This window comes from Mytilus trossulus, chromosome 1, assembly GCF_036588685.1.
Source record: "Mytilus trossulus isolate FHL-02 chromosome 1, PNRI_Mtr1.1.1.hap1, whole genome shotgun sequence".
NCBI lineage: Eukaryota > Metazoa > Mollusca > Bivalvia > Mytilida > Mytilidae > Mytilus > Mytilus trossulus.
In genome coordinates, this window is record NC_086373.1 from 107,884,465 (window position 1) to 107,912,386 (window position 27,922).

The window sequence follows — 27,922 nt, forward strand, 5'->3', positions numbered from 1 at the left end:
TCCAAATAACAATTTATAAAAGTAAAGCATTATAGGTTAAAGTTTGTGATTAGATTAGTTAAGTTAAATCACTAATGGTTAGTCAATGATATTCTGTATGCTGTTGTATAAGCTGGTTAAATCTCATTTTCATGGAGATTATTTGGTCCATCCCCACAGCTATGGTTCCTTGACTTTGAAACTTGCATATTATCATGTATAACATTGTGAGTAGGTTATTTATCAAAATTATTATATGACACAATTGTTTATTTTTATTATTAAAGGATATATATTCTTACCTCCAGAGTACATAAGATAGTCTGCTGTTTTTTTCAAAATCATATTACATGTATGTGTCAAATTAGAAGGATGTGTCTTCCAATGACTATTACCTTGTGACCTATATCCATATTTTAATCTGCATGGTTAGTCCTAGTACAGGGTATCATTATTGCATTATAATTTGTTTCTTTGCCTTAAACAGCTTCAAATTGGTGGATTTGTCCTGTAAATAAACTCATCATAGATACCAGGACTAAATTTAGTATATACGCCAGATGCACGTTTCGTCTACAAAAGACTCATCAGTGACCCTCGAATCGAAAAAATTTAAAATGCCAAATAAAGAACAAAGTGTAAGAGCATTAAGAACCAAAACTCCTAAAAGTTTTGCCAAATACAGCTCCTGAGGTAGAAAAGCCTTAGTATTTCAAAAAAGTCCAAAATTTTGTAAACAGTAAATTTATAAATTTAACCATATCAATGACAATTCATGTCAGCACAACACAGTGCTGACTACTGGGCTTGTGACACCCTCAGGGAAATAAATCTCCACCAGCAGTGGCATCGACCTAGTGGTTGTAAATAAACTCATCAAAGATACCAGGACTAAATTTAGTATATACGCCAGACGCGTTTTTAGTCTTCAAAAGACTCATCAGTGACGCTCGAATCCAAAAAAGTTAAAAATGCCAAATAAAGTATGAAGTTGAAGAGAATTGAGAACCAAAATTCCTAAAAGTTTTGCAAAACAAGATTGACTTCAAATTCAACCTGCAACGATCAGATATAGTATGTTTATCTGAGTAGGGATTTTTGCTTGCATTGATGTGTGAATTTAGGGATATTTTTTGTTGAGCCTGATACTTTTGTCATAGACAGTCTTCATTTTATCTCAGCTTCATTTCATGGATCAGTGAACATTTTTAAGGTTTAATGGTCAAATCCTACATATTATACTATAAGCAATAGGTCTTCTATATTTGGTATATTGAGAGATTGTAAGGTGCAAATGTCCAACTGGCAGGTGTTGACATGAATATCAATAATGTGGTAATTTTTATAAATTTCCTGTTTACAAACCTTAGAATTTTTTGAAAAACTAAGGATTTTCTTATGCCAGGCATAGATTACCTTAGCAGTATTGGCATAACTTTTTTGAATTTTGGATCCTCAATTCTCTTCAACTTTGAACTTGTTTGGTGACCATGTCTGTCTGGCATGGTTCATCTGACCTTGTCCTCTTTTTCATGGTTCATTGGTCAATGATTAGTTTTCTTGGTTAAGTCTTTTTCTAAGAACCTATAAACAACAAGTCAACTATATTTGTTGTATTGAATTATTGTCAGGTGTACATAGATATAGGAAGATGTGGTGTGAGTGCCAATGAGACAACTCTCCATCCAAATAACAATTTTAAAAAAGTAAACCATTATAGGTTATGCATTTCTTGTTTGGTTTATATGACCTTGGCCTATTTTCTTGGATCATGATAACTTTATGTTAATCTTGTAGTAAAACTTTATATTTAGGACTATCACCATACAGTCAATGGTTATTAAAGAAGGCGTACATTTCAGCTTTTGCACTCTTGTTAACCAAGCAAGACGTGTTTACCTACATTTTAATTATGGGACCCCTTCCTGTGAAGCACACCAAACACATTCTAGAACGGGAACAATTATCTTCAAACCAATAAGAATAAATCGTTAATGAGCAAGATCTTCCATTGTTAAAAAAGTATGATCGGTCGGAGAACGCTACGAACCCCCATGTGGATAGTTTATTACATTCGAGGTACATGACGTGAGCCAAGCAAAAATCATGGCACCGGAAATGTAATTGTTGCAGCTCCGAATATACATGGTTTAATGGTGAGGATCTGACTGTTTATGGTAATATAATTATATTCAACTAGGGATCATCGAATAAACAACAAAGAGACTAACCCACTAGAGTATTATACAGAATTATTTGGCCAACAACCCCAAAACACAAATGAAAATGGAAATGGAAATCACTTAAAATCAATCGTTAATCTGATGCTTGAATTCTGACCATACCATATCTAATCATAGAACAAATTCGTATTTAAGGTAGATTCATGGTATACCGCCATCTTGAATTGAACAATCACAGTAACAAATCGGTCTAGTAGGAAATTTATTAAAATGACCACATTATTGATATTCATGTCAACACCGATGTGTTGAATACTGGGCTGGTGATACCCTCGGGGACGAAACGTCCACCACCATTGGCATCGACCCAGTGGTGTAAATAGTTATCAAAGGTACCAGGATTATAATTTAGTACGCCAGACGCGCGTTTCGTCTACATAAGACTCATCAGTGACGCTCATATCAAAATATTTTAAAGCCAAACAAGTACAAAGTTGAAGAGCATTAAGGATCCAAAATTCCAAAAAGTTGTGCCAAATACGGCTAAGGTAATTTATGCCTGGGATAAGAAAATCCTTAGTTTTTCGAAAAATTCAAAATTTTGTAACAGGAAATTTATTAAAATGACCACATTATTGATATTCATGTCACTTTTAGTGAAAAAATTATACTGGACAGATATGTAATCTTTTTCTTTTTACTTGTAGCAAGAACACAAGTTCAGTGACACTATTTTTTATTTTTATTTTCTTAAAACATATTACAAAACCTATCTTTTCACAATTTATTTCAAAATTCTATCTCATAGATTTATTTTATAGATGGATTTTACTCAAAATCAGGCCTAAACATACCGATTAGATTTGACCAGTAGCAAGTAGATAATGAATGATTAAAATATGTGTAAGTCTGATATTGTTCTATGAGAATATTCTGATATTCTATCTATGATTAGTTTATTTACGAACACCGAGTCTATTTCACTCCCTTTAGTAGTTTCATCTCGAGGATATCACCAGTCCAGCGGTCAGCACTTATTTGTTGATATGAATAATCATTGACATGGTCACAATTATATATTAAAATATAGGCACAAGATACTAGATGGACGTTCAAAATCATACGTCGAAAACAAACTGACAGCACCATGGATTAATAATGAGACACAAAAATAATAACAATAGTACAATAAACACAACATAGAAAATTAAAGATTAAGCAACACGAACACCATAAAAAAAACATACTAGTATTCTAATACTAAGAATATATAACCTAAGTTGTAATTGACCAAAACTTACAGAGATTTGGGACCTGAATGTTCTTCAAATTCGTACTTTGTTTGAACTTTAAACGTTTTTGATCCAAGCGCAACTGATGTGTCTTTTGTAGATGAAACGCTTGTCCTGCGTACACCATTTTCATACATGTATCCATCGCGAGTTTATTCATAACATCAAGATCATTTGAATATACAGACTAAATCAATTGATTTAAATTGACACACAACTGATTGTACAATATATATTTGGCTTTATTTCTTTTTATGTCTTATTTTCAAATGTTAGCATTGTACATGTAAAACAAATGGTGGAGAAGATTATGAAACATCTGTTTTGTGGTGTTTTTTTCTCAAATGAACAAGAAACCCAAGCTGAGAGAACCTACCATCTAAATGTATTAGAAAAGACAGGCAGAATTAAGGATTGAAAATTGAACAAAATTTTAGAGCAAGCTGACATTTGATGTAATAGGCTCATAGCAGTTCCACAGGGTAAAAAAGGAAAGAGAAACACCAAAAACATCAGCAGTTGTTCACAAAAAGTCTGAGAAAAAGGATATCGCTGGGCAACAAAACATGGTATCTTGCTCGAACCAGTTCGAGGTTGCTTATTTCTTTTTTGTTGGAGGTACCTTCAGATGTTTTTACTGAACACTAGGGCATGTAGTACAATCTGATTCAATATGTCAAGGAAAAGGTTTTCTAACATGTGAATATTGTGGTAAAACAGATGTGAAGCATATTATTTTAATATATTGTGTTTATCATTTAATTTTTAATATATTGTGCCTTACATTTTAGAAAACTGGGGTTATGATTTCGATATATTGTGCCTATAATTTTACATTTTTATTTATAATGTTTTAATATGATTTTACAGAATACATTATTTGACTTTTATTCATTTTGTTTATAAATAGAACTGTTTGTTTATTACAGTTATTATGTATAATGCCTGCCGTTTTTTCTAGTGATTATACATAATCCCTGAAAATTTTAGTGATTATATATAATCCCTAAACTAACCAGTGATTGTACATATTACCTGAAAATTTCAGGGATTCTACATAATAACTGATTATACAAATTTACTGTAACATATGCACGCCTTTCAACGGTTCGATCATTATATTCTTTCGTTTCTTAGTATTGACGTATTATCTAGGAGATATAAAAAAAAATGTTTTGTCAATATTTAATTGGCATAATTTAGATTTCACTTACATTAACCTGAATTCCATTAGCATTCTAATTTTTTTTTTAAAGTGATGAGCTATATTGATGTATGTCGCTTTGTACAGTTTTTGTGTAGTTTGCTAGTTTTATTGACGCCATCACGAGTTGGTTGACCGTCATGGAATAACCGTTTCACAGATGATATCGGATATGTTTCTTACGTCGTAACCACACCCCCTTCCATTTTCATGAATGCGACCTACCGAAATAGACTATTAACCGGGTTTGTAATAACATGAGCAACACGAAGGGTGCCACATATGGAACAGGATCTGCTTGTCCTTCTGGAGCACCTGAGATCACCCCAAGTTTTTGGTGGGTTTCATGTTGCTCAGTTTTCAGTTTTCTATGTTGTTTCGTGTGTACTATTATTTGTCTGTTTTTTTCAGTTTTAGCCATGTCGTTGTCAGTTTATTCTGATTTATGAGGCTGACTGTCCCCCTCTGATATTTTTCGTCCCTCTTCTCATGCTATCTTCGCATGTGAGAATTTGGTTTAATCAACCCGGAAATAGTATGAAAAGGATATTAAAAGAAAATACAGCTATTATCCTTTAACAATTACTCGATATTAACAATTACTACATAGTTTCAGAGCGTTATATATGTGAATTCTTGGTTTGTAAACGAGCATTACAACAAGAAAATATTGAATGTGGGAACAGATTTGAAGAGGTAGTGACCTAAGTTAAAACATAAAAACGAGAACATACATCTGCTAAAGGATCGAATATTAGCTCTCAAGGGAACGATTGGAAGTAATATCATCCAAAGGTAGGAGACTATTGTCTTGAATAAGGATGAGAACACACGTAAACTGAAAGAGAGGCTTAAACTCTTAATAACGAAATGTAATCATTATGACGAGTTCAAAGAAGGTAAAGAATATGATGATGCTAAATGGAAAAATGCGAAAAACAGAGGTTTAACTGTATATAAAAATCTTGAAAACATGTATTAACTAAATTTGTAAACAAAAGACCGAATGATTTAAAATCCTATTTATTATTTTTGGTCAAGGCTGCACAAGATTATGACGGTAAGGAAAAAGAAGAAGAAAAAATGCCTACATAAACAGTTTTGATTAAAGCAACTTGAGTTAAACATGTAGCTGTGATAGACGGATTTAAAAATCCTTTTTGATCACATATCTAAGAAAATTTAAAGTTTCCATTTAAATAATCTTGAGTGTAAACATTTTAATTACCCCACGGCCAATATAGACGCTTTGAGAGTTTATAGCGAACTGCTGACATATTATTTCTGTTTCTGAAGGTATGATGCATTTTATCAATAGTTTAAATCATTTGAATCTTCTATACACTTTACACAAGGATTCCCCATTTCAAACTAAAAGAAAAATCGAAAGAGGTTGGTATCATCAGCCCAGTAGTCAGCGCTTCGGTGTTGACATGAATATCAATTATGTTTTTTTGTTTTTTTTTATAAATTAAATGTAACAAAATTTTTTTAAATTTTCGAAAAACTAAGGATTTTCTTATCACAGGAATATATTACCATAGCCATATTTGGCACAACTTTAGGAATTCTGGGTCCGCAATGCTCTTCAACTTTGTACTTGTTTGGTTTTATAACTCTTTAGATCCGAGTGTCACTGATGAGTCTTATGTAGACGAAACGTGCGTCTTGCGTATTAAATCATAATCCTGTTACCTTTGATAACTATTTTTGCTTTGTTTCATAAAACAGAATGGCCAATGTAGATACATGAACAGGTATCTTGTATTAGAAAGGGGTTAATCCTACTTTGTCAAATATCGCCTTGTTTTGAACATAAATTCTTTGAAACTGACATTATCAAGATGCTTGATTTCTAGATTGACAACACGCTTATTACGTTTAGAGGACGTGATTTTCAACAAAAATCAGCATTTCAATGAATATCAAGTGTGCCACTCTTCTTGCCAAAATGTTCCTTTATATTCTTATAACGTGAATATGTAATTTAAAAAATCCTGTCAGTATGTTATTGTTCTATAATATATGTCATTATGTTATATTCAATTATAAATAAGACAATACTGGAACCACAAACGTGATCACGTAGTGGAATGAACCATTTGTGGATTCTTATAAATTCTATAAAACTTTTGGACTATTTTAAATCTCGGTCTATTTCTGAAATTAGTTTTACATGCTTTTCATTTTTTTTAACCCTGTATGCTAACATTGCCCATGTGAAATTTTAGAATTGTTTGTAAAGATATTAAACGACAAAAAAATGTGACGTTTAAATTTTTCTGATGTCAGACACGCGACTTGTTTCGTAAAAAAATATTACACGATAATGACTGCGCGCTGTACCCATATTTTTACTATTTTATTTATTATGTCTGTTGAGTTCATGCATCATAATGATTGTACATATATCGGAATTTGATGAGACTGTCGTACAAAGTGAGAGGTTTAGCGCTATATAACCAGGTTTAATCCATCATTTATACATTTGAAAATGTCTGTACAAAGTCAGGAATATAACAGATGTTGTCCATTCGTTTTTTATGTGTTTTGTCATTTGATTTTGCCATGTGATTAAGAACTTACCGATTTGATTTCCCTCTGAGTTCAGTTTTTTTGTGATTTTACTCTTTACACCAGTAATTTTGGGGCCCTTTATAGTTTGTTGTCCGGTGTGAGCCAAAGCCTAGTGTTGACGGCCGAACTTTGACGTATAATGGTTTACTTTTATAAATTGTTATTTGGATGGAGAGTTGTCTCATTGGCACTCATACCACATATTCCTATATCTATTTAAGACAAATTGAAATAGTTTGTCATGTTTTGTGTCATAAAAAAGAATGGCTAACGTAGATATAGGTCACACCGAAAGCTTCATTTTTATGAAGCCCTGGGGGTCGTGTGGTCTAGCGGGGCGGCTACTGTGCAGGTGATTTAGTGTCACGATATCTCAGTTGCATGGGTTCGAATCTCGGTGAGGGAAGAACAACGAATTTGCGAAAGCTATTTACAGATCTACTTGATGTTTAGACGATATTGTCTTAGAAAGGGATAAATCCTTCTTTGTCAAACATCGCTTTGTTTCAAAGAAACATTATTTGATCTGACATAATCAAGATGCTTGATTTCTGGAATGACAACGTTTGAAGGACCTGTTTTTTCGATAAAAATCGGTATTTCAAGAAAAATAAAGTGTACCCATCTTCTTTCCGAATTGTTCCATTAATCATACGATGCTTGCTTCATAGAAGAACGTTTTAGAAAGATAGAAAGATGTTTTCATTCATCTGTTTAGTGCGCTTATAATTTTATATAAAAGAAGACATGATATGCGTTAATGAGACGAGAACCAAACATCACAATTAATCATCCATAGTTCATGTCTTACAAATTATTCGAAATAAAAAGGATATTTTCATCCCAGGCATAGATTACCATAGCCGTATTTGGCCTTTGGGTTAGCAATGCTCTTCAACTTCATACTTGTTTGACTTTATAACAATTTTGATCTGAGCGTCACTGATGAGTCTTATGTAGACGTAACGCGCGTCTGGCGTGTCAAATTTCAAGCCTGGTCAGCAAAAACAAGAACTATCTTCAAAAAAGATATCCGACGTATTTAAATTTGAGTATATGTTTAAAACTATCCTTTCGATAACCTTCAGAAGCACAATGACTTAATGACGCAGGACCTCTTTAATAAAATATCCATCTGAATGTAACTACAAGAAATTCTTTACTAAGTATGGTTATATTTTAAGGCAATTATATTTAAGAATATTAATTGTGATGACACCTAAACATTTTATTTGTCAAAAATCTAGTGCAAATAACAAGAAACAAATATACATTTACTACTGCTAACATTAAACTTAATGCATGGTTAACAAAGCTAGAACATATTGGTAGTATAAGTAGTATCTTTCTGTTCACATTCACAAAAACCCCGCGGAAATCTCACATGCGTAGGTGCGTTCTAAAAGTCATGTACGTTCGTACACCAAAGTTTACATTAAAAATTATATAATTGTTCCGAATAAACAGCTGCCATGGATGCAAAGAGCAATTGGAGAAACAATTATTTTGATAATTTTTTTAAAATATAAAGCTTTGTAAGATAGTTCAAATATTTATAGTTTTTCACTTACTTTCCATCACGATATAATTTTCGAGAAGTTTTTTTCAAACACAACCAAATCACCCACCATGACAGCATTTTGTCCAATCACAGAAAGGATGTTCGAGCATGCGAAATCTGTTGCCATAGTTAAGCGTCATTAAGTTCAAAGGGCACAAACCGAAACTATACCGACTACGTCGGAAAAAACAAGGATACACGATTTTTTTTCAAATTAAAAATGTAGTTTTCTGTTTATAGGACTTAAATTGAAGGTAGTAATATTCAATGACCATGGAAATATAAATCGTTTAAAAAAAAAGGGTTTTGCTCTCATGACGTCATTATGTGAAAAAAAAATTGTGGACAAAATGTACATAAAACGACAATTTTAAAAACAGAAGTTTGAATTGATGATGTCAACCTCTTATTTAAAGATAAGGACGATGTTTGCCATCAATTCCTTTTTAAAAATCGTACAGTTTCTTTGTATATTTGTAAAGCAAAGTTTTGCCCCACAAGAAATCGTTTTAAAATGTAAACATTATCAATTGATTTACCATTGGCAGTATGTGTGAAATGAATTTAAAAAAAACGTTAATAATCTTAAAACTAGTCCTAAAGGTTCCAACCCATTAGTGACAATATAAACATTACTTGATTAGCATCTTGAATATTTTTAAACAAATTTGAAAATTCTTTTTGTACTTAGAAATTTTTTTGTCCAACTTTCCGCAAAAATAATTTGTACCCTATGATCTTTTACATGGAATTTAGTTACTTTCCGACAGGTTTTGATTTTCATTATGATCATATGTGCATACATTTTACATTTTTAAAATAGTGTATCTCATTTTGTTTAAGTTTTAATACTTTTTGATAAATTTTATTCTATAGTCGTGTATCGTTTCTTTTGTTGACTAGTATATTTCATTCGAATTAGGAATAGTACATACGAATCAATGTCATTGGACAAGAAGCAAGTACGTGAGAAACGTTTCAAATAGGTATGAATTCCGTCATTGCCGATTATAAGCATGTTTAATTTTGGAAGGTTTTTGACATACATAAGAGGATCAATATTTCTATATAAAGATTTTAAAGCGTTTGATTACAATCAACATAAAGCATTCTGTCAACACTGGGTTATAGGTTTTAAAAGGCTCTATTTTTGAATTTTTACTATTGAAGGCTGATGCAACTACATTTGGAACATAGTCAAATTAAGTTGTTGCATTAAAAGTTTGTTTTGCTTTTGGATCTTTCTAAAATTTTCGCTATAAATCAAACTTCTATGATTTAGGTAATTTCTATAGATTAATAAGACGATATTCGTATATTACTTTATTATCTAATTGTATTCTATGGACGTTTTGCTACGCCAATAAAACGTTCAACTGTTCAATCATCATATCCATTAATTCAACTGTACATTCTCCATTAAATTTGATCTAGGAGCTATTATAAAATTGTTCTGTCAATTTTGTGACAGCATAACTTTGATTACTGCCACTAACATAAACCTGAATTGCGTATACAATTTTTACACCTGACTTTAATGACTATTTACATGCTTAAGGATATATATGCATGTCGCTTCCATACCATATATATCTTATCATTCAGTAAACGTTAAACTATAACCATTTTAAATAATTTTATCCAAAACTTTGATTTTTTCGAAAAACTAAGGATTTTCTTAACCCAGGAGTAGATTACCTTAGCCGTATTTGGCACAACTTTTTGGAATTTGGGTCTTCAATGCTCTTCAACTTTGTATCTGTTTGGCTTTTTAACTATTTTGACCTGAGCGTCACTGATGAGTCTTATGTAGACGAAACGCGCGTCTGGCGTATAAAATTATAATCCTGGTACTTTTGATAATTATGTCACGTGCTAGTATATGTTGTCATTTAAAAAGGAAGAAAACATGGAGTGCCATTTCCTTGATTACAAGAAGTAGAAAATGAGCTATTTTTAATTTACATTTAAACATTAAATATGCACTAAGATCGTTACAATAAAAGCATTTTAAGAATATATAAAAAGAAGATGTGGCATTATTGCCAATGAGACAACTATCCACAAAAGACCAAAATGACACAAACATTTAAAATTATAGGTAACCGTAGGTAATGTACCGGTAAAGAAGTTTGATAAATTAAGGAATAAAGGTAAGTAAAAATTTCTCATTCTTTTTTTTATAATAATACGACCTGAATAAACATTGGCCAATTGATTGATTTCTTTTTTACTTTGTCAACACTCGATTTTACCTTTGCCGAAACTCATCTTTAAACAAATTGTAGATAAGCCATGACGTGATGGTCAGTTGATTTTGGACCAGAACTGAGTAAAGATTTGAATTCATATCGCTTTTCCGGGGACTTGGGCACGACCATTTAATGAAGTTCAATATTTGATAATTAAATAAACCACTAGCTGTTATTCCTCTTATAGATTGATGGTAATTAGATATTGAACAATTTTAGATTTTAAACAAAGAAAGATTTAATTTTTGTATTTCAGTATGTTATGAATTGTTTAAAAAAACACCTTTGTATATAAAGAATATTCTTGGGTTAGAGATCTTTCAAAGTGTTTAAATGTCAATTCTTATTCAAAATAAGATGTACTCTTGTCCTTCCTATTTAATTTTACATATTTTATATCTTAAAATCTTAGTTGTAAAGTGCAATAGTATTTGTTATTTTTTAGCATTTCTATAAGTGTGTTGCATATGCTATGAATTGTAACACTCCATAGTGACTGGATAGGTTGAATAAAATCTTCAACGAAAGGTACCTGCAAAGAACTTGTTATCGGAAAATATAGCAAAAGAAAGCAATGTATGCAAATGCAGTTCCAGGATGAAGGTAAAGAAATTGTTACATTATAAAGATTTTTTTCATTAAAGAATGATTTTGCTCGACAATGTAACTTTAAAGTCTATACTCTGTCAAATACTAATGTTGCTAGTAAAGGTTGTCAATATTTAACGTTATACTAAACGTTACTGTTATTAGATATAAGAAGATGTGGTATGGGTGCCAATGAGACAACTCTCCGTCCTAGTCGCATGCAATTTACAGGGGTAAACCATCATAGATCAAAGTACAGTCTTCAACACGGAGATTGTAGTTACGACATCGGTAACATATCACGGATATTCCATTACAGTCAACCAAGTCGTGATGGCGTACGTTATAATTTACGAAGAGAGGATTTCAACTTCACCAATTAGAATTATTTGTTTAAAAGCTTCCTTGTGAGCAACAACCCTCTGTCAAGGAAATCATAATAGGAAATGAAAGCCCGAGAATATCGAATCAATTGGCATATATAATCCGTATACAGGCGCTACTAGAACGTTGCTACATATAAATGGAAAGTTACCAATTGGTGAGCTGAAATCCTCTCATTTGTCGTATAGATCTTTTTAACCGACCCTGATTGTCAATTCCTAGATGTATGTCAAGCCTTGAGAAAGTCTTAATTGTATCTGTTGTATTCTTTATCCTTAGTTTGATGGGAGATATGCATGCAACATCGTCACCAAATTTTTAATTATTTAGTGAAAGAACATCATCTATATATCGGAACGTGAAGTTGAACGATACTGCTAACTTCTTACCTTATTTCTTATAAAAGAAGTTCTTGTACAAAGCTATCGCCATAAAAAAAAATGAAAGAACAAAACAAGTCGGCAAGAAGTGAGATACAGTTGATATCCACGGGAATGCGGATAGTTTGTTGAAAAATGAATACTATGTTGTCAACCAAGAAATCAAGCATCTTGATAATGTCAGTTTCAGAGAATTTTTTGTTTGAATCAGAGTAATTTTTTTTACAAATTAGGATTTATACCTCCCTTTTTGTACGTTGACATAAAAGCAATATCAACTCTTTCATTTTGTTTTTTTTAGTTTGGAATTGGGAATACTTGTGTAAAGTGTAGAAAAGTCAAATGTTTCAATACGATTGCAAGATAAAAGAGAATTAAAATTGTATGTACGCTAATAGACCTTTGAAATAGTTTAGTATCCATATTTGAAATGTTACTTTAACGTTAGTTTTACGTTGACTTTAACGTTACTTGTAAAGTTGGGTCGATGCCACTGCGTGTGGAGTTTTAATTCCAAAAGGGTATCACCAGTACACTAGTCAGCACTTTGTGTTAACTTGAGTTATCCTTGAGATGTTCATTATTGTAAATTAACTGGTAACAAAATTTAGATTTTTTTAAATACTAAGGGTTTTCTACCTCAGGAATAAATTACATTTATAGCTGTATTTGGCAAAACTTTTATGAATTTTTGGTCCTCAATGCGCTTCAATTTCGTACTTTATGTGGCCTTTTTAACATTTTTTTTATTCGCGCGTCACTGATGATTCTTTTGTAGACGCAACGCATGTCTGGCGTTAATATAAAATTTCAATCCTGGTATATATGATGAGTTTATTTAACCTTTCTCGGAGTATCAAAACTATGTTCGTAAGTAACGTTATTTTAACATAAAATGTTTATACATTAACAATTTGTCGTAACCAAAATCCTGCCCCTTTTCTCCGAATCGGACTTCCGAATTAGATTGATCCCCAGATATGTACACACAAGAGTAAAAGGGAAGGTGCCATACGAATTTCAGTACCAAGTCAGGAATATGGCAGTTGTTATCTAGTCGTTTGGTGTAATTATTTTTTTTGACTTTGCCATTTGAGGGGACTTTCCGTTTTGAACCGTTTACGGATTACATTACAGTATTTTATGATTTAACTGTTTCTACATGTGAAGTAGATGGATATGCCTACCCTTCTGTAGTTTTTTGTCGTTTTTTTTAGCATTAGCGTCGTCAGTTTGCTTTTGAGAACGATACTTTTTGACTATCAACCGAATGATATTCAAATGGTTTGTTTACATAAATCAATATGACATAGTAACAAGTCTAAATTGAAAACAACGTTCAAACCTATAATTGCATTGGATAGTTATTCGTGTGAATGTATAACAAATTTCTTGCTAAAGGGATCTAAATGCAACACAAAAAAGATATTTTCCAAAAGACAAAATAAAAATTAATAAAATGAAAAATAAATATTTTAACACATCAAATCCAATCAAATATTTTATTGTCATATAAACTTTACAGTTTGTGACCAACATATATTAACACAATAAACACAATAAACATATATAAATACATGTTAAACATACACAATAACAACAGCATCAAAATTTATAACAACAAACAAGCTGTTAAGAGTCCCCTGCCCTCAGTTCTAATGACTTTTTCAAGAAGGATCCAGACTTATTTGTTTGTACAGGCGATGATGGATTTAGTAAATAATGATTTTTTTCTGTTTCATTTAAATTATTGAAATTCATTATTATTTTCAGTACATATATGATGATAAAAGTGATTTCTTAGAGTTTTATTATACTATCAATAGAGTAATATATGTTTCTCATCCTCTAGTATTTTACATTTATGGCAAAGTCGTTCCCTTTTCGATCAAGAGGGAGTGATCACTTATTCTAAACTTAGTGATTAATCTCCTTATCTGAAAATTAGATGTATTTAGATAAGAGTGTATTTGTAATCTTTTTAAAGTTTTTTATAAAGAAAAAAAATACTTTTATCATCAATGTTTTGAAATTTAGTTTTAATTAAATCTTCATATCTATTTTCATTTTTAACTTTATATCGTTTTTTATTTTATTTACATCTTTTATGTCCTTACAAGGTAAAAGAATATTAAGGCTAACATTAGTCTCTTTAACAATATTTTTTGCATATGTATACCATGAGTAAGTCCCTGTCAAATCTAGAGACTGTTCTTGAGAAAAAGCTTCCTTTATCAATGGATTAATATTATTATTATATAGTCTAAATAAATATAAAAGGGTTTGTGTTTTAATAAAAAAATTCTATAGGCACTCTCCCTAATTCAACTCTTGCTCCTAAATTGGATGCATTTTTTCTTGTTCCTAGAGTAGATTTACAAAATTTAAGATGCATATTTTCGTAGGGGTTTTGTCTATAAAATCAAGTTGATTAATTTTCTTTTCCTGAAGTTAAGGCTCTGCTTTACAAAACACATTTGACAAACAGGTCGACAGAGTATAGAAATACATAGGTCTTTCGCCTTTATATATTTCAAAACGATGTTGGTATAGCTTGAGTTGTAAGCTACAAGTATAGGACAAAATGACGAGTTAAAATTGAGAGAAACAGTCGTAGACATAGTTCAGTCTCTGTTTTGGTTTCATCCTAATTTTTTGTGTTAGTTATTAAAAAATTGAATACAACACGTTGAACTTTAATAAATTTTATACGTCCGAGGCGCTTATCTGGATTTACCTTCATAAGAAACGCTTAGAGCGAAATATTTGAAATCCGAAGATGTATAAGTACCAAAATATTTTTAGAGCTATATGACAAAAAAATTAAAAAAAAACCCATAATTATATATTAATATAAATTAAATAAACCATTATTAGTTTTTAAATGGATTACCATTCTATATCGACCATTTCATGTATTAGTAATTCATATGACATTAGAATATAGCTGTTTTTATGTGTATGACATTTCAGCTGTGGATAAAAGTAAAATAACAATAAAACCGAACTCAAACGAAAATTTAAAACAGAAAGTCCTTTGTAAAATAACAATATCAAACGAACGGAAAACAACTATTATACTGCTGACTTTGTAGATATTCTAGAAAAGTTAGAAGTTTAAATCGAGGGTTTTGCTCCGCGTGCATTATAGGCTTTGTTGAACGATATACACACAGAAGAAATGAATTAAGAAGCATGTATGTGGGTTCTTTGAAATGAAATTTTAAACATATGATTAATATGGAGTATTTAAATATGAATTTCAAACAGTACGAAACGATTTGTTAAGTCACCATTAGCTATAGGTTGAAAGGTTTAAAGGTTTAAAGGTTCTTGACATACCAAAGGGGATCAATATCAATATAGTCTATATAAATCATTAAAATAAAAAATAAACATACTGGTTAATACAAATCGATAGCGTCTTATTTGGTTCTATTTATATTTGAAACATATAAAAGCTCTTATAATATGACCTCGAGATCATAATAAGATATTAGGTCGTGGACTTGGTAAGGTAAGTTTGCTACGTGTTTTTATTTTCCTCAGAGTATGACGACAATGCTATACATGGTATTTTTTTACTGAGCATGCCTTAATATCTTTTAAAGTTTAGATACATAAAGTGAATAGTGATAGTCATGTTTATTTTACTTGCCGTGTGATTTTATATATTTTTTAATTGGTTTTAAATTGGATGAAAAATTTGAATAATATCCCATTTATAGGGTTCGGCTTCAATTTTCTTGCTCCTTGCACATCATTAAGTTTTGTAATTTTTTTATGGAAATATTCTTTATAAAGAACAAAAATGTCAGTATTCACCTCAGAAACTAACAAAACCATTAAATAGACTTATTAAGAATGGATATAGTTACGATACTGTTGTCAAGTCATTAAAGATTGCATATTTTGGCGTTAATATTGATTCACCTGTAGGGTCTTTGTATCGAAACTAAACACATTTATTCAAAAGCCAGTTGTTGGTATGACACGGGTTATGTTCTTCTCATATATGTTATGATGTTATGATACTAAACCCCTAACGGGAAGGATTGTGCCTGATATTCATATGATGAAATCATAATCTTTCAATCAGTTTAATTGAAGTCTGGAGCTGGCATGTCAATTAACTGCTAGTAGTCTGTTGTTATTCATTGTCATTTTGTTTATTTTCTTTGGTTACATCTTCTGACATCAGACTCGGACTTCTTTTGAATTGAATTTTAAATGTGCGTATTGTTATGCATTTACTTTTCTACTTTGGCTAGAGGTATAGGGGAGGGTTGAGATCTCATAAACATGGATGACCCCGCCGCATTTTTGCGCCTGTCCAAAGTCAGGAGCCTCTGGCCTTTGTTAGTCTTGTATTATTTTAATTTTAGTTTCTTGTGTACAATTTGGAAATAAGTATGGCGTTCATTATCACTGAACTAGTATATATTTGTTTAGGGGCAAGCTGAAGACGCCTCCGGTTGCGTGAATTTCTCGCTACATTGAAAACCTGTTGGTGGCCTTCTGCTGTTGTTTTTTCTATGGTCGGGTTGTTGTCTTTTTGACACATTTCCCATTTCCATTCTCCATTTTATATAAAGATTCCTATTAATAACCTTAACTGTTTAGTCCATAATAGTAAAATCCTTTTTACCTGGCTCGAAACTTATGTATTATTTTTCTATATGCAATTTTGTTTTTTTCTTTGTTGGTACATTTGTTTTCTTTTATAGCGATTAAGCGCATAACACAAAGGTGACTGCTGTATCCCTACTTTTGTCATTTTTTTTAATGTATATTTGTATTGTCAACGGAATTTTCAGTGTTTGTCATACTAGTGAGAGGTTTAGCTAACTATATAATCAGGTTTAATTCACTTTTTTCCAAATTAGTAAATGCATAATAAATGAAATTTTACACAAAATACAGCGCACTAACATTATCTTCTTTAATTGTAATGATTTTCTCATTAATTTTTATATATGTTTATGTGTATGAGTTATAGAATTGAGAATCGGATGGGGTATACGTCAAAGAGACAACAACCCGACCAAAGAGCAGATACCAGTCGTGTTAATGTACATTGTTTTGAAAATTATTAAAATCAGGTGTACTTCTTGCTATGCGGGTTATCTGCATATTTTTAGGAACTGGGAAGTTAATAGCGACAGTTCACTTAGTAATTACAGGGTGGTTCTATATGACGTGATCCACCAGAAAGGATGTCATTGAGCCTACATATAGTAATGCGTGCTGTGCCCACGTGATAAGAACATTGAAGTGCGTATGTTGACAAATAAAGGGACCAGAAGATATTTATTGAACCCCCTATGATGCTCATCCAAGATGGTGGGCTCCTAAAGCTTTAATACCTGTCACTTGATTTGTCATCACGCATGCGCAGTTCACTTTCTCTTTAAAGTGACTTCACGCACTCATATCCGGCCCTTGGTTATTTGATTTTACTTCTTGTGAATGAAGTCACAATGCAATGACGTAACGGAACCTACCCAACGCACCGCCTCCACATATAGTAACTAAACTGTCGTCATATACTATATCGAGTTCTCGTCATTTTTAGTTTTCGAAGTCTAAGTGGACTTTAGGGTTGCACTTCAGCCGTAGATATTGATTTGATATTTGGTATAGTGTTTTATCATGACAAGTAACAGATCCAGTTCGTATTTTGTTCTGGTCTAGTGATTTGAGCAGAATTATGGTCATTAGAATTATAAATTCACTGAATTTATCACTTTCCCAAACTTGTTTTCGTAATGCCTGAGGATTTTGATTTGATATTTGTCGTATTGTTTTATCATAAAAAGTTATATGCGACTTTTGTTGTTTCTTTGGTTCTCTTAACGCGACTCTTTTAAAGATCCCGTCTTTATGTTCTTGTTCTATTATAAATGTGATAGTACTTTGAACGAAAAACGTCAAAATTATTTTACTTATTAACCATATATGGAGTCTTAAAAATTCTAAAGAACCTCTGGATAATTTTGAATTTCGGTCTGTTTCTGAAATTAATTTTAACACACTCTTGATTTTTTAACCCTGTACACCACCACGCTACATGCGAAATTATAATTGTTTTGAATATACATTGAACGATCAAATTTCTTCTTATTTGACGTTAACATTTTCAGACGCCAAACATGCGACACAATGAATGTTTTTTTTTTTTGATAGATGCTTTTTGTAAATGTTTGTTTGTTTTGAGATTGGAACACAGTGATGACTGCTGTAACCATAGTATGACTATTCTACCTATTATATAAAAAAAGAAGATGTGGTATGATTGCCAATGAGACAACTATCCACAAAAGACCAAAATGACACAAACATTAACAATTATAGGTCACCGTACGGCCTTCAACAATGAGCAAAGCCCATACCACATATAGTCAGCTATAAAAGGCCCCGATAAGACAATGTAAAACAATTCAAGTGAGAAAACTAACGGCCTTATTTATGTAAAAAAAAATGAACGAAAAACAAATATGTAACACATAAACAAACGACAACCACTGAATTACAGGCTCCTGACTTGGGACAAGCACATACATAAATAATGTGGCGGGGTTAAACATGTTAGCGGGATCCCAACCCTCCCCTTACCTGGGACAGTGGTATAACAGTACAACATAAGAACGAACTATAAAAATCTCTGTTTTGTTTACGCATCGTTGTAAAAATAACGGAATTTGATGCGACTGTCATATAAGTGAAATGTTCAATACACCACTTTCTACATTTGAAAATGCCTGTACCAAAACAGGAATATGACAGCTGTTGTCCATTCGTTTGAATTGATTTATCATTTGAATTTGCCATTTGATGAGGGACTTTCAGTTTTGAATTTTCCTAGGTGTTCAGTATTTTTGTGGTTTTAGTTTTTACTGAATTTGGTTCTGGTCTGATGATTTTGAGCAGAGTTATGGTATTTGGCCTTAGAAAATTCACTCAATTAATCAGTTCTCCAATCTTCTTTTTTCGTAATCCTTTAGGAAATTGATTTGATATTTGTCGTATTGTTATATCATTAATAGTTATCCCATTTGGACGTGGTGTGTCAGTGTAAGATAACCCCGATGGCCGGAGGACAGAGGTTGATCTTACACTGACACTCGAAGTCCGAGTGGGATTACTATTTTACATCACAGCTCTTTTAGATTAGACGAAAAGACATTTACAATTCATAAAATCTAGTTTAGAACGCCGAACAACCATTATAATATACTTTATAGATTACTATATGATGTATACCCTTTATGACCCCCGAACCCGATGAGTAGATATCAACCAATGTCAACTCGCCCCACTTGCGCATCGGCCCACACTATATCGCCACTTTATAAAAAAAAATCGCATCACTCTTCTTTACCGACTCGCCCAACTTTTGAAAAAGAGTAACATCAAATTGAACAATCAGTCTGACAACTCACTTAATAACGAAAAAGGTTCAAACCCCGGTGAATAAAAGTCTGTCAACTCGCCCCACTTATTACTTCCTTTAGTAATGTTAAAATAATGTAAGTTCTATCCAGTCGTCCTGGTGTAGTGGTATTTGTCTTGGATTGATATGCTAAAGGTCTTGAGTTCGAATCCCAGCATTAACAGTCAAATATTTGCTATAACCGCACAATTCATTCTGCAAAAGCTTTATTTGTTCTTCTTTATCTTGAATTACAGCTTCTAGCATATACACTGGATATTTTCTACGTGAACTTTGCATAACAAAGATACTCAAACTGGGGTGATCTGGTATGGATGATCCGGCTCAAATCACCTTTGTTAAAACAAAGGAGCTTGGATTTAATGAAAAGTTTTAATTTTGTTCTGGTCTGAGGCTTTTGTGCAGAGGTATGGTCCTTATACTTACAAAATCCCCCCAATTAATCAGTTTTTCCCATTTTTTGTCTTGATTGAGGATGTTGATTGGAAAATTGGTATACACTTTTATTATTACAAGTTTCAGATCAAGTTAAAATTTTGTTCCGGTCTGATGATTTAGGGGAGAGTAATAGTCCTTGGACTTAGATAATCAGTTTTCTACACATTATGTCGTCATTGCTTTAATATATTGACATATAGTTTACACCGTGACAAGACAGAGATCAAGCTCGAGTTTTGTTCCAATACAATTTATTTGTGATCAGTATGAGACTATGTATTGTCATTTTTCTTTTATTCCCGATATCTTTTTGTGTGCATCCCCTCACCTTAAATCAAATGGTTGTTACTACATTATCAATGAAAGAAATGTTCTTATTCTTATCGAAAATTAAATGTACTCTTAGGTAATTTATGTATATTTACCTTCTTTTAAATTTCTTGATATAGGAACAATGGGACTACAACAAGCTTCGTCTTTTTTTGTCAGCAGCGAAAATGAAACATTAAAATCGCAAAATGCACGAAATGGAAGAAACCCTGGAATTGTTTACCGTTTATCAAAAGTCTTTTCCGTCAAGAAAGGCAGGATTAAGGGCATTAGTAAGAAGGCACTGCAGCAAAAAGTCAAAGAATATGGCAACAGATTAGAAGAGCTAGAAGCTGTAATTCAAGATAAAGAAGAACAAATAAAGCTTTTGCAGAATGAATTGTGCGGTTATAGCAAAGATTTGACTGTTAATATAACTGGAAGAAATATTATCATAGGGAATGAAAATAATCAGATAGATACGGACGGAGATACTTATAAACTAAAGGACAAATTAAACTCCCTGATACAAAAACATAATGACGAATTCAATGATGTGACAAAAAGACATGCAGAACTTAAATGGAGAATGGAATTAACTGAGGTATGATTACAGATTAGAATAAAATAAATGATAGTATAATATTTATCTAAACTACAAACAATCTTTAGGTGTAAAGAAAACCAATAGAAATCATATTGATGATACTCTGAAATTTTAAAAACTTAAAAAAATAAAAATTGGTTACTGTGTCCATGTTTACACTTGCACGAAATTGAATCGATCTTTATTTAAAAAGACCAGTTCACATTGCACAAGCAAGATCGATCTGAATCGATCTTATTTAATCCAGTGCGTTTACATTACAACATAAAAAGAACTGGTCTGACATAATTCGCCTTACATTTCGTAAACAAAAAATCCTAAAAATAGAATATCAAAGAAAATTCTGCATATCGCACACACTGCAAAATGATGTAGAAAATGTAGTTAGGATTTTGAATGATTTAATAATTATTATTTTGTTATATATATCACAAGTCATTACACAAAGAAATGTGTGTTTCAACTTGACTATCGCTAAAATACGAACGGTCAATGCGTTTGAGGAAAGGATGGTATATGATATTAAGGAATAAAAGAATCATTTATCAATCAACAGAATCTTTAACCTCACGAAAGGACCAACATTATGCTATCTTTCGTGTAGTGGTGTAATCTTTCGAGACTTGACGTTAGAATTTTCGGGTTAATTGCTCCCTCAAATATCAGATAAATTTCAAGCTTAAATCCATGAGTTGAATTTATTTGGCCAGTTTATCATTTTCTTAAGATATTGCTTGTTCGCCAATACATTTTCAACCACAAATTGGTCTCTTTTAACTGAGATACACGCTATCCGACGTCATGCTTATTGTTATATAGTAGGTCTTGAGAATACTGTCATATCTGCAAGATTGCTTACTGGTGACAAATCTTATGATTTTTTCATCATCATCATCATCATCATCATCATTTGAAGTTGCATGCATTTTCAGGTCATGGTAACACCATCACCAATTCTGACAATTTGGACTGCTTGTTTATAAAAAAGAAGATTTGGTATGATTGCCATTGAGACAACTATCCACAAATACCAAAATGACACAAACATTAACAATTATAGGTCACCTTACGGCCTTCAACAATGAGCAAAGCCCATGCCGCATATAGTCAGCTATAAAAGGCCCCGATAAGACAATCTAAAACAATTAAAGTTTACCATGGTTTCGTTTATGGCGTTGCACAGTGTCATTTTGTTCCAGATGGGGTTTCCAATGTCTATAATTAACCGGGGATTTTCAATATCTATAAATAGGCCATGAATTTCCACTTCTTATATAGTTACCAGGCTATAACTTTAGTGTAAGTAAAATTGAGAATGGAAATGGGGAATGTGTCAAAGAGACAACAACCCGACCAAAGAAAAAAACAACAGCAGAAGGTCACCAACAGGTCTTCAATGTAACGAGAAATTCCCGCACCCGGAGGCGTCCTTCAGCTGGCCCCTAAACAAATATATATTAGTGCAGTGATAATGCACGCCATACTAATTTCCAAATTGTACACAAGAAACTAAAATTAAAATAATACAAGACTAACAAAGGCCAGAGGCTCCTGACTTGGGACAGGCGCAAAAATGCGGCGGGTTTGAACATGTTTGTGAGATCTCAACCCTCCCCTATACCTCTAACCAATGTAGAAAAGTAAACGCATAACAATTCGCACATTAAAATTCAGTTCAAGAGAAGTCCGAGTCTGATGTCAGAAGATGTAACCAAAGAAAATAAACAAAATGACAATAATACATAAATAACAACAGACTACTAGCAGTTAACTGACATACCAGCTCCAGACTTCAATTAAACTGACTGAAAGATTATGATTTCATCATATGAACATCAGGCACAATCCTTCCCGTTAGGGATTAAGTATCATACCATCATAACATATATGAGAAGTGTATGGATCCCCATGAAATTAAATTGAAAGAATCAATACCACAAAAGGAAGGTTGTGAATGTTTTGGGGGGTTTGGTCCCAACCGTGTAGGAATTAAGGACCAAAAAAAGGACCCAAACAAGCATTTTTCTAGTTTCAGGACAATAACTTGTGTATTGTTATTGCTCTGAAGTTGTACCACATGTTCAATACCACAAGTAGAGGAATGGGGTTTGAAAAATTATATTTTTTGGAGAAGGAACAATTTGGTTTTTTTTCTTAAAATTTAAGTGAAATTTCAATAGCTAAAAAGGTTTGAGTGCCAATGAGACAGCTTTCCATCAAATAACAATTAAAAAAAAAAGTAAACCATTATAGGTCAGTGTACGGCCTTCAACACGGAGCCTTTGCTCACACCGAACAAAAAGCTATAAAGGGCCCCAAAATTACTAGTATAAAACCATTCAAACGGGAAAACCAGCGATCTAATCTATATAAAAAAAACCCGAGAAACACGTACATATTACATAAACAAACGACAACTACTGTACATCAGATTCCTGACATTTGCAGCGGGATTAAACGTTTTAATGGATCCAAACCTTCTACCTTTTTCTGATGATTGGTTTGATGCTAATAAAACGCTGCATCATAATTAATGCTTCCGCTTATCAATTTAGATTGAAATACAGAAAAGACTTACATATCCTGACAATCAGATGATTTAAATGGAATGATATTGAGAAGTTTAAACCAACAAATATACTGGAATGATATTGAGAAGTTTATAACCAACCAATACACTTGTAAGTCATAAATGTCTCGAACAAGAAAATATCTACTAGTATTTAAGAAATACTGTATTGTACTTTAAGCCCCGATGGAATCAATTGGTGATTTTTTGGTAGCAAATAAAGTTTACTGGAAATGTGACAGAAGAGCCAGTGAACGGGTATTTACGATTAAAAAATCAAAAAAATTATTGCATCAGAGCTTAAAATACTATATTTGTATCTCCATTCTTATAAGACAGACAGAAAATTTAGTAATAGTATATCTTTAGTTATGTCTGTACTCATTTTGAAAAGAATTTTTCCAGAGTCTTTTTTCCAACATTGATGCCAAGTTAGAGCTGATACTGTGTACAGATGACTCAAACATGAAAGTGCTTATAGAAAAGATAACCGAAGTGAAAAGTCTTGTTACCAAAGTAAAACAGGACACAATTACAGATGAGTTCATTCAAGAAGCAGCTGATACTATGAAATACAAAACTTCAGATACAGTGGTTCCTAAGTTAGTGAGAGAGTTAGCAAAATGTCTGGCTGTAAAATATGGTACGATACAGATTGGGAATCAAAACCAGCAATCTAGTTAAAACTATACTTGAAATCTGTTTTTTCTTTCAAGTGAACCATGGAGCGACTCCAGGTGCATAATACTATTGTGTGAAATTTAATTTGTCGTCGTATACCATTGAGGAATCAATGAATTATATATAATGGAATCTCTTTTTATAAATTATCACTTTTACATGAACCTCTTTTTAATATATTGACATTTTGCTTTTAGCGGAACGACCTGAAAAGTTATATGGTGCCTTTGGCGAAATTGGTAATCATCCGTTAGGGGAGATACCTACATCAGCAGGACTTGCTCGTGCTTGTACTCACTGGTTGGAGCTCTGGATGAAAAACAAGACATCTATGGACCTTGTTCACAAACTTAGAGACCTAGAGGAGAGTGTCATACATGGTGAGCTGACATTCATTCAAATGTGTTCAATACGAATATGGGGTTTATCAACAATTGGTTTAACAGCTATTCTATACAAATACATCAACAGTAATTAAATTGTAATACAGCGAATGAATAGAAATTAGTTATCCAGATATTGTATCATTTCAATCATTGCAAAACTTTTTTCAAACATCCATGTAAGTAGTACAATCTTCATTGCTAGAACGGGAACTTGTTTTTTAATCTTAAATCTGATTTATTGCATTATTGCTGTTATAATGAATACCATGTCTACATCATTTGACAGGGCCCCCTTGTAGGGTTAATTTTACTGAACAAACAGGGAGATATGTCAGTAATATTAAATTGTTAAATTTACATTCTATGTATCAATATTATACAATAGATAACTATATAAACAGTACGGGAACTAAAGCAACATGTATTGCTACTTTAAACTGATTGGTCCTCTATCATGCTTTATATAGCACACACCACCTGATAGAAAGAATATTCATTGTACATTTTTCTATGGAATGCAATTTATTATAATATCATTACAGAGGAAGCTGAAAATCTGAGAGCAAAGGTACAACAGAGAGAAAAGAGATGGCTATGTACCTCTTCAAATGAGACTACCAGTGATACAAATTCTGATCGCGGATTGATCTGGGTTGAATGTTCAAACGACGATAAAAGTAACAGATCAGTTTACTTCCAGAACATTGTCAATGGCTAAATTGGAAATGAAGGAGTTATCAGACACAGCTCAGAACACTTGCCAAATGTCAGATACTTTCTCATAACCAAACATTTGTTTGTCGTTATTTCTGCTTTTAAAAACATTTGTAATTTTCAGCTTGATTCAAGGAAGATTAGGTTTGAATTTAGTCTTCGCTCACTTCTTCGATGTTTTATGTACGAAATCAAACTTCAAATACTACAGACCTACAACCAGGTTACTTGGGTCTAAAGGTGCAAAATTAAGGATATAAAAACATCCACGATTAGGGAGACATCATCGCCAATATTTCACATATCACTGATTTGTATTATGATTTAGTGACACACATTTTGATCCTTTCACTGCAATAACTGGCTGCATTTATTATAATTATATTAATTGTCATTTAAACATTTAAAATGTTTGTGGCAATACATATTCAAACAAACAATAAACAACAAAATAAAAAAACAAAATAATATACCAATCTAGACACAAGTGATAAATTTATAATATTACATTATTCAATATTCATGTTACAATAAGACCTCTGTCCTCAGTTCTAATGACCTTTTGATAAAGAAGCTAACAATACCAACACGTCTAAATGAAGCGGGGTTTAATATACAAAATAGATTTTGATTTTCAGGTAAATGAATAGAAATGTTACTCATCTAATTGTATATCATTATATAAATTTTGTCTGATATTTTCGTTTACCTTGCAATGGAGAATAAAATAAATTCAACCTTCGATGACTTTGCAGGTTTTACACAGTCTTTGTTCTCGAGTAATTTTAATGTAACGACCACTTTCTTTTTCAAGACCATGGTCACTTATACGAAGCTTAGTAAAAATATTTCTGATAGAAAAATCTTTAAACAAAAAGTGAAAATTTGCTTCAAGTGAAGGTGAATTGGTTATCAAAGGTACCAGGATTATAATTTAGTAGTTGTTATACAGAAAAAGTTTGCTACTTTCGTCATTTTTTACTATTTTACCTTTATATAAATCTTTATAATAGTCATTGACTATATTTTTAATTTCTGATTTTAAATATATAAAATTATTATATAAGGTTCATTTGATGCAAACTAAGTAGTAGTTGTATATTATCATTGTTTTAACATTATAGTTATAAATCAGACCACTGCTAAAATGTAGCAAAATTGTAATACTTGTAATACTTATAATGTGCTTGTCATAAATTCAATAGTTATATTTGTTTAATGTGTATGCAATGACTTTAATTTATTCTTTGTGTGCTTATATGCATTCGATCACAGTTTCCCGAGAACTGGCATACAGACACACTTGTATATGTAGAGCGTAAGGTTCGTCATAAAAGAACAATTATCATTTATATATGTACATTGACTTTTTCCATGTTTTGTTTACCTTGAGATTTAATAAACCTTATATAAATACATGTATGTACATACTTGATAACTACATGATTGTATAAATATAGACCTCACACATGTGTCTTTCATTTATTTATTTATCAATAAAATTTTGTTTAAGTTTATTTACTTATTAATTTTAAAATGCCTTCAGTTACATGTAGGATACCTTTAAAAATCTTATTTTCCTTTATAAAGATCATTTAGAAATGTATACTTCAATATGAAGAACAATCAGACAAGAAACTATTCCTTTATTAAGATTGACTGGTATTTCTATTTACAAGGTGCACAGTTCTGAAGAAGACGGTGTGATAATTATGTCAATTTCGACACGTTTATTACATTCTAAATGAACTTTCTGCACTGAACGTTCCATATGTTATTCGTCTGTTCATTTATCCAAAAAGTGGAAATACTTTTGAAAGGACTTGTATTTTTAGATACCAGATGAAGGCTCTCATAAAATCTATTCCTTTTGTTAGTGAAGATGTTACCAAACATGTATGATTGTGTGAAAATACAGAGGTTAAATGATTGTGTATAACCCAACATCCAGTAACAAAAGTTCATTAGTAGTAACAGTAGTATAACAACGTCATACCAATATTTCTAAGTAGATAGGCCTAGAGAACTGTGAGTTCTGATAACTTAATTCTTTCTGCTAATGTTACCCTTTTACGGAAAAGGAAGCCTCTCGATGTTAGGCTGATTCTATTACGTCATAATCACTTATTATAAAACTAAAAAAGAAGAAAGAAATCAATTAATCTCTTAAAATAACTACATCATTAACTCAGTGAAACTACTTACGGCTATCTAATTGGCGTAATTGGCGTTATTGAACAAAGGGACGAAAGATACCAGAAGGACAGTCAAACTCATATTGAGTAATTTACAGATGTTTATTATATTTCTATGGTTTATTATGTCGATTAATTGTGTAGGTAAACGTTTTTAAGTGACGTTATGC

General features: G+C 31.9%; 1 protein-coding gene across 1 annotated transcript; it reads left to right on the plus strand.

Moving 5' to 3' along the window:
- The first annotated feature begins 15,809 nt into the window (after positions 1 to 15,809).
- On the plus strand, positions 15,810 to 27,006 carry LOC134696691 (uncharacterized). Its single transcript, XM_063558613.1, has 5 exons — positions 15,810 to 15,917; positions 20,741 to 21,204; positions 24,182 to 24,419; positions 24,655 to 24,837; positions 25,386 to 27,006. The coding sequence occupies exons 2-5, from the start codon at positions 20,746 to 20,748 to the stop codon at positions 25,559 to 25,561; spliced, it is 1,056 nt and encodes a 351-aa protein (XP_063414683.1). The 5' UTR covers positions 15,810 to 15,917; positions 20,741 to 20,745; the 3' UTR covers positions 25,562 to 27,006.
- The last annotated feature ends 916 nt before the right edge of the window (positions 27,007 to 27,922 follow it).

Coding starts and splice junctions, on each gene's coding strand:
- LOC134696691 (XM_063558613.1), top strand. CDS start 20,746: ATGGGACTACAACAAGCTTCGTCTTTTTTTGTCAGCAGCGAAAATGAA. Junction 24,420..24,654: donor ATGTCTGGCTGTAAAATATG/GTACGATACAGA, acceptor TTTTGCTTTTAG/CGGAACGACCTGAAAAGTTA. Junction 24,838..25,385: donor AGAGGAGAGTGTCATACATG/GTGAGCTGACAT, acceptor ATATCATTACAG/AGGAAGCTGAAAATCTGAGA.